Source organism: Nelumbo lutea, chromosome 3 (genome assembly GCF_056320005.1).
Source record: "Nelumbo lutea isolate HS-2025 chromosome 3, American lotus-T2T, whole genome shotgun sequence".
In the NCBI taxonomy this organism is placed as follows: Eukaryota; Viridiplantae; Streptophyta; class Magnoliopsida; order Proteales; family Nelumbonaceae; genus Nelumbo; species Nelumbo lutea.
The window spans coordinates 12,608,126-12,616,581 of NC_142686.1; the positions used below are offsets into that span (position 1 = coordinate 12,608,126).

The 8,456-nt window shown below is 41.4% G+C and overlaps 1 protein-coding gene across 3 annotated transcripts in view; it reads right to left on the bottom strand.

The window, feature by feature from the left end:
• LOC148862999 (phosphatidylinositol 4-kinase alpha 1-like) overlaps window positions 1-6,537 on the bottom strand; it is a 78,524-nt gene extending 71,987 nt beyond the window's left edge. For 2 of the 3 annotated variants that reach the window (XM_088978632.1, XM_088978633.1), the window contains exons 1-4: window positions 5,390-6,535; window positions 4,909-5,250; window positions 4,620-4,781; window positions 48-218 (exon numbers count right to left, since the gene is read on the bottom strand). In XM_088978632.1, the coding sequence (XP_088834758.1) occupies window positions 48-218; window positions 4,620-4,781; window positions 4,909-5,250; window positions 5,390-6,391 (1,677 nt within the window). In that variant the 5' untranslated portion in view covers window positions 6,392-6,535. Of the gene's footprint in view, window positions 1-47; window positions 219-4,619; window positions 4,782-4,908; window positions 5,251-5,389 lie in introns of all 3 variants that reach the window. The other variant, XM_088978631.1, reaches the window with a different exon arrangement.
• Window positions 6,538-8,456: the final 1,919 nt, after the last annotated feature.

The following is an 8,456-nucleotide window of genomic DNA, read 5'->3' on the forward strand; positions in this document are numbered from 1 at the left end:
AAATCTATGAAACACCATAAATATGTTCAGAAGTCAAAGTCTCATACTCGGAGTCGCAATAAACCAGGAGCCGAAGCATCACCCTCTTCTAAGCTTTCAATAAATAGAGGCAATATCATGTCCACAACTTCAGCCTTATTAACAGAGACATTCAGATCTGCTAGCAAGCGTATAGCATTAAGCTGGATGACAGGAATTGCTTGTTTCTCTTTTCCACCCTGGGATTGGTAAAAGAGTAAATAAACATATAAAAATACTTAACCATTAAAATAAGAAATAAATACAAGGCACTCAGAATATATCATAGCATAAGATCAACGCACAAGAATGATAAAGCACAAAATAGAACCTAGGAAATATCAAGACTACTGAAAAAAAAAAAAAAGAGAAGTCGTAGAAAATATCTTAATGCTCAGTTTCGGGAAAAATACATGGAAGATGGCTCAGTTGTATGTGCAGGGGGAAAAGCAGTAGCATTTAGGTAAAAAGTGGCAGAGGAAAAAACACTTCAGAAGGAAGGCACATCAGCCACCACTTAGCTGAACTTTACCACTTGCCAGGAAGGATAACAAGTGCTTGAATATGAAAGCAGAAAATATCTCCTAAGTCACATAGTTGACCTTGGATAGAAATGTCCTTTGTTTTACATAATATTTCCATTTTAATAAAATTTGAATTGATTTATAATAAATCAAAAAAAAAAATCCTTAAACACAAGGAAACCTATGTTACCAAGGATAAAAAATCAAGTAGTCTAGTCCAGCTTTCCTGTTCAAAAACAAACCCAAACCAAGAATGGAAATAGAAGCTTTTCAACTCATTCTTTCATGGCGCACCCTTGAACCATGTACAGGTTGTCCAGGCCTCTGTTATGTTCCCACCACAAGAAAGACAACAAAAACATAAACAACAGAATCAAGAAGGCTACTTCAGGTGTCTCTCCTCAGCTTTCAATGTATCCAGATCTGCAAAATGATTAACCTGCAACTCATAAGCAGGTTTGCAGTAACAACTAATATAATATCTAGATATGTAAGGGTGGACCATATGATAAATATTTAATAACACTCTTGCAGACTTATCGCCTTAATGCTTGAAGATGTAAATCAAGCATTAAATCCATTGTTTTCTTTTTTTATCACCAATAAAGATGAAGAGAATTTATTAGAGCATAAATAACACAAGGATGTAATGTCTGACTCCCATGGATAGGAATAGAGAAGAAAACAGCCATATGCACTGAGGGGCATACCAATAGAGAAACCTACTTCCCCATAGAAATTTCATAATTTCTACACTTATGGGACTTCCCTCACAAATACAACCAAAAAGGCTACAACCAACAGCCCCAGTGGTTTTCTAAGCTACCCAAATTCCAAGAGATCTTGGGTTGTCAAAGGAGCAACCATTGAAATTGCCATAATGTAGAGTTTAGATCCACAGGGGTAGGAAGGTCTTTTTACTTTATTTTATGTCATGTTGATGTCACCCTAGTATAAGTAAATAAAAGGGGCACTGCCAACCCATCTTTTTGAGCTCCAAAACTTTGGCCCTCTCTTCTCTTGCTTTATTCCTCTTCTCTCTTCTTCTTTTCTGCTGCTTCTCCTCTCTTTTGCTATGATTTATATGGTACCAGAGCAAGAACTCTGAAGTCTGATCACTCTTAATTTATCAATTTTTTTCTCTTCTCCAAATTTCTCTTCTTGATTTCTGGGTTCAAGAAACAACCTCAGATTGATTTAAGCCTTCATCCTGTTCTAGAGGAGAGGCATATTCTTTTTCCGTCCTTTCCAGAACCTGCTCCTTTCTATGTATTCACCCATAAACAACGTTGTGCAAATCAGCTGAGTTCAAAAGGTATGGAGGGATCAAAAACTATGCAACTTATGTTACCAAATTCTTAGGAGGCAAACCTAGAAGATAGCACTTGTCCCTCCCAATCAGGTATGCTTGTTCCTATACACTTCTAATCCTGTTAATGTTTTCACTACTGTGAATGATCTTGACCTTCCCGTTGAAAAATACAAAGGTGTTCACACTTGTACTACTAAGTATCCCATTACTAACTTCGACTCCCTTGAAAACCTTTCACCTTCATTCCATGCCTTTTTGTCAGTTGTTCTTGATACCTCAGTTCCCAAAAATGTTTCAAAACCAGTAATTGTGCCTGAGTGGATAGATGCTATGAGGGAAGAAATGGATACTTTTCACAAAAACTAACTTCACCTCCTCAAAGAGGGGCATTTTTGCATCTCAGAGGAAGTATGTTCTTGATGTTCTACTAGATACTGCAAAGCTAGGGGCCAAACCAGATGAATCCCCCAACAAGTGTGAAGATTTTAGCCATGAGACTGTCCTTGTCATTATGCATTCCTTAATTTCAGCAAGACTTGTTTCCTTTTCTTGAAATATTCTAGCATTTCTCTCCTCCCATAAAGTCCACAAGGTAGCGGCGCTAATACATTTTCACATTAGTTTCCCTCTCTTTGTCAATCTCCCAAAGGCAGCCTGAATGAACAGCAGCTTTACTTCGGAGGGCAAGTTTCACCTGCACCCAAATAGTGCAACAACCCAGTTCCCAATATTGGCAGCAAAAGAGCATGATATCAGTAAATGGTTACACAAGAAGCACCAATTTGATAGGCTACCCAACAGAAAACTGCTATTTTAGGAGGAATTGGCCTTAACCAGACCTCTTTAACAGGGAACACCTGAGAGGAGGGATTAGAGCAAAGGGCTTTAAAGAAAGAAGCACAAGTGAAAGAGCCAACCGAGGTTAGAGACCAAACCCTTTTATCCAGGTTAGGGGGGTCCAGGCACACTGAATCTAGAAGCAACAAGAGCTCTGAAACACAAAAAAGTTCATCCCTTAACCCTCTTCGAAACCCAAAATTCCAGTTTAAATCCAAAGGGCAAACCGGGGGGGAAAGAAACCATGAAATTGGTTTCTTTTTAAAGAGGGAGATGGAATAGAGAGAAGGAAAGCGGTCTTTTAGGGGTTAAGTGCTCACCCAAATATTTTCTCAAAAAATAATGGAGTTTCCAGAACAAGCATCATACCTTACAAATCTGAGGAACTCTGGGAAAATGCCATAAATAGCCTTCCAAGGTGTTGTGAGTGAAGCCCTTCAGGATACCTCCGCATCTCAACCTGATTCAGAACAACCATGGATACTCTTCACTACTTCATGCCACAACCTCTCCCTCTCCAAGGGCCACCTCCAAAGCCACTTACCTAAAAGAGCTTCGTTCTTACTCACCACATTCCCTAAGCCTAGGCCTCCATTTTTGCTTCTACTCACCACCTCCCACCTAATCAAGTGATCTTTTTTCTCTTCCCCAGTTTCCCATAAGAAGTCCCCCATCAGTTTTTCCAACCTCTTTGCCTCCCTTTTAGGAATTCTAAAGACTGACAGGAAGTATAAAGGCAACTAGTGATTATTGTACCCTTGTGGGGGGTAATCTTGTTATCTGGAGAAGTAAGATGTAGGGAGTTGTAGCTAGATCAAGTGCTAAAGCAGAGTATAGAGTGATGGCTCATGGAGCAGCTAAAGTGAATACGGAAGAATAATCTATAAAACTTGGGTTTGCAGTAAACAAACATATATCTTTGTATTGTGACAACAAAGAAACTATCAACATGGTAGCCAATCTAGTTCTCCATGATAGAACTAAACATATTAAAGTTGATAAGCACTTCAGAAGGGAGAGGTATGCATTCCATAGGATCAATGTATATGTAAATTGAAAACCTTGCAGCGATATAATTAATAAAGCAAGTGTGTTGAAAACAATATAACAGCACTAGAAAACATGTTGATTCCAAGAATCTTTTGTGTCAACCAACCCATGGAAAAGGATATGTGTTGTGAAAATATTAGAAAATATGTTGACATTTTAAAACCATGCAGGATAAATGACCACTAGGAACCTAGATGGATTGATAAATGATAACACAAAAGAGAAAAAACAAGAAAAACTAAATGCTCATCAGACCAATCATTAATGCCCAAATTTGAATTAAAACTTATAGCTATTACTTTCAGAATTTGTGTTAGGATGTTTTTTACACTCATTTGATTTAGCAATCTAATTTTCTAAGTTAAAATTTCGGAGAAGGTAACAGTATTGTATTATCTATCAAGAAGGGATTTCTACATGAAAGGATTACAGTGATGCAGAAGAGCTGCAACTAGCATCTTCACCAGTTTGGCAAGACTATCGGCAGTGGTGTTTAGCTGTATTTTAAAAAATAATAAATATAAATAAATTTTGTATCTCAGATTTGGCAAGACTATCAGCAGTGGGGTTAACTATCTAGGAAACCAATGGATCTACATCCTCAAACCAGCCATGGTTCCTCTTCTTTTAGGTAGTGCAACCCGCCACAGGCCAATCCACACTCTTTGGCTCCACCTAATTGCCTTGGCCAAACTTTCTTCAATGACAAAGGAGGAAATCCTAGAATGTCTAGCAATCCAAACCCACGTTAAAAGCACTCTCGTACTCACTTTTGATGAATCCATATCACCAATAAGACCTGCCATTCCTCCAAACACAGACATTAAAGCAAAACTACACGAGTGGGTCATCCAGGAAAATGAACATGAGATACTAACCTGTTCCTCGTAATCATTTCGTTCACGAATACTTGCAGCTAATCCCATTATAAAAGTGTCTACAGGAGCGCGATCCTTGCGCCAACCAAATTCGATAATCTCACAGCTTGTCTTTGTGACACTCTCAAACATGGCACCCTGGCTGTTTCCCCACGTATCTCCCTGTTTCAAACAGCATAGTACATATATATATATATATATATATATATATATATATATATATATTACTCCCGGATCTTGCATACCGGAATAAGAAGCGAACAATAGAGTCAACGGAAAAAAAATGCACCTGGGCACACGTAGTCAGAACAAGCGGTTTCAAGCGAATAAGAAGAACACGTAAAAGCTGACCTCCCCGTGTAACAGCAATTTGTGAGATTCCAAAAAGCAATGAGTTGAACAGCTCTTCGCAAATTCTCAGCTTTCTCCATACGGAAAGCAAACAAGCTTCTGCAGCATCAATTAGCAATGCAAGTGTCTCGAGCAATAACTTCTTTGATGATTTCCCATCAGAATCAATGGACGCAAGACTTTTGATTTGCAACTGTGCTGCAGCTCGGAAAACAGATAATTTTGTAACAATTCTGACTCTCAGCGGGGTTCCCTGTTCTGTCCAGTCACGCTTCCTTATCTGCCCAGAAAATCAGTAGCCCAATTGAGACGGAACTTGGAAGAGGAGCTAATCCCTTCAAAGAAAAAGACTGGAGGAGTAAAATTGAAAAGGCATTAACAACTTAACCAAAAGAACGACAGAGAACGAATAATTTTACCTTCAGAAACGCTGATAAAGATTGGAGCTGCTTCTTCGCAACAATCCTCACCTGATCCAAATGCCCGGCCTTGATGGGGACCTTATCCACTATGTGCCCAAGTAGCCTCAAGGCGACCTCTTGTCTTTCCAAACCCTCCAAGGTCTCTTCTTCGAAAATGACGACTTGCTGCCTCAACATGGCAGCACCTCCTTCTCCCCCGTCATTTAACCCAAAACTAGTACCCAATTGGTCCACACTGCTCCTCCAGCCAATGCTGATACCATTCACTACAGTACCCCTTGAGGATGCAGTAGTGGCATCATCTGCACCCTTAGAAGTTGTGCTACTCGACGATCCGGAGGCATTGTGCGCTTCATTTCCCGGACTCCAACTCTCATTCACTTGGAACCGGTTCCCTGCGAGCGGCGAACTTTGGGTAGAGGATGTCTCTGAAGCTATAGGCACCGCCTCCCTGGGTGAACTCGGAGAACCAACCGAAAACTGATCCAAGAGACAACAAACCAACCTCTCAGCTTCCGAGGAAAGAATTGGAGGGCAGTTCTGCGACACGGCCGTCAAGAAAGCTTTAGAGATTCCCACGTCATCACTGACAAAAGTAGTAGCCGCTATGATGATTTCCCCCATAAAATCAGCAACTTCGGCAGCGAAATCCGCAGATAACTCAGACGCTTCCACAATATAACCTAGGAAATCGGAATAGAACACGGAGATAGGTTCTATTCCAAATGACTGCGGCCAAAAAGATTGACGAAACGAATCCGGAATCGACCGGAGAAACTCGATGACCACCGATTTGGGTCGGAGGTCGAACTCGTAAGGGCATTTGGAAAGAAATCTAGCGACACCGAGTACCGCATTGAGCTGAGACCGTGTAATCCTATGAGATCCGGCGAGGAGGGAACCCGGAGGAGGACATCTGCTGCAAATCCAGGAAAGCTTCTCGGCAAATTGTGCCGGGTTCTGAGAAATCAAGTCGCAGAGTTCGATCAGAGCTTCCATGGAGAAGTAGGGAAGTATACATAAAGAAAGAAAGAATGAGGGGGAATGATGTTAGGATTTGCGGAGATGATCGTTCTTCATTTGCTTTCCCCTCTTCGGTGCTATCTTCTGCTTGCTCCGTTCATCGCCCTCTTTTTCTTATGTGCGTATGTCCCGCGCCTTTCTGATACTCTCATCCACAGTCAAAGTACGTCAGTACACAGACTACAGATTACAGAATACTGTTAGAATACTGTTAAGTGGGCTTGGGCCTGTACGTCCGAGTCGACTCGATTGTCCCTCTCAAAAATAATAGGGAGAATCGGTAAAAGGTATAAAAATATCTAAAAATACCCATTTATTTGAACTTTTAAGTAGAATCCTTTAAGCAATTAATACGAAAGGTAAACCATCAATTCATATAAAGAGAAAATTTGAAAATTAATCATTTTGATCAAAACTTAAGAGTATTTGCATGGATATTTTATACATTTTCATGCATATATTTAAATGATTCTTACAGAAGGATCTACTTGCAACTGTCAAAAAATTATTGCAATTGACAAATTTCATGAAAGGTAAACTTGGGGAAGATTTCAACAATTTGCCCAAAACTAATGATTCCTTGCTAATACTATTACACTCGTACGAGTTAACCATGCAACTCGGACGAGTTTCCTATGTTTTGAGTTTTGAGCGGAGTCGGACCGAAAAGAAAACAGTAGGGAAAAAATGAATAGCAATACTAGAACCGACACATATATACCGGTCATCGGTGCATTAGGATGTCTTATCGGGACCATATCTTTGTTGGTATGTTTCTGTATAAGCCTTGTCCCTACGGATTACGGGGTCGGCTACAAGAATCATGAATTCACAAATACGTTCTATTCGTCGTCATGCGATCATATCTACATTGAATGAATGAGGCATCTAGGTACATGGTCATGTTTCGAGTTAATGTCGTTTCATTATAGGTGTTTTTTGAGAAAATAATGTTGTATTGGTCGTATTTTCGTAAAATAGTTTATTATTATTTTTTATTTGTAATTGATCAAGGAATATTTGGCCCGACCTCATAATCACTCAACACGTGGCAAAGGCAACAGTTCGGAACAATAGCACGCCCGATGTGCGAACTCCGAAAGGAGAAACCAGCGGTCCGAACTCCCTACGAGGAGCCCGAACTCCCCGCAATGAGCCCGAGTTCTCCCCCCAAGCCTTCCAAACACAAAGGGCAATAACCCGAACTGGCCTGCCCCATGGTGATTCGGGACACACCTCTATTCGAACTCAAGACTTCACATCGCTCACCACTCTAGCACTTCGCCTCTAGGACGCCGAACTGAACAAAGGTACCATGCCTGACACCGAGAAAGTCCGTATCCAGGGGCGGCGCACCTGACTAACTTGGGATCTGACGCTTGACAACCACACTTCAAACGGCCACTTGCCACCGCCACCTACCACCGCCATCTCCAGTTATAGAGACAGCTCCGACAAGGAGCAGTGGCGGTTCTGTCCCATTAGAGGGGATGACACCCGAACTGGCAGAAGCACAGAAGTAATCATACCCGACTTGACAGAAGCCTCGGAGTGAATGCACAAAGTGGTTATAAAAGGCTCCCTACCCCCCCAAAACAAGGTATGTGAACTTTGCACCATCTGGTTTCATCTTGCCTCCAAGAGAATATTAACTTGAGCTTCGGAGCAATCTCACTGGGTTCCTCCCTAGAGATTCCTCACCTTCTCCATTTCAGGCTCCCTGTTGCTCCAGTCGGAGGCAAGGTCGTTGACAGCTAAGACCAGCCGGATTGCGCACCATCAATTGGCGTCGTTTGTGGGAACGCTTCTAAAAGCCTCCCTCTAAAACTCTCATAGCCTCCTCTTCTTCTAAAAACTCCAACACTCATGGCTTCTTCCAGCAATGCCGGACATGGCATAGAGACGAACACCACCGGGGAACAACCCCAAGTCCCCGTGGTGTGCATCAGACAATTCACCATCCCCCTTCCGGTGGATGGGATCCCTAGCTTGAATGTGTCACAAACAGTGGCACCCGTAAACCTTCCTGCCATGAACATCC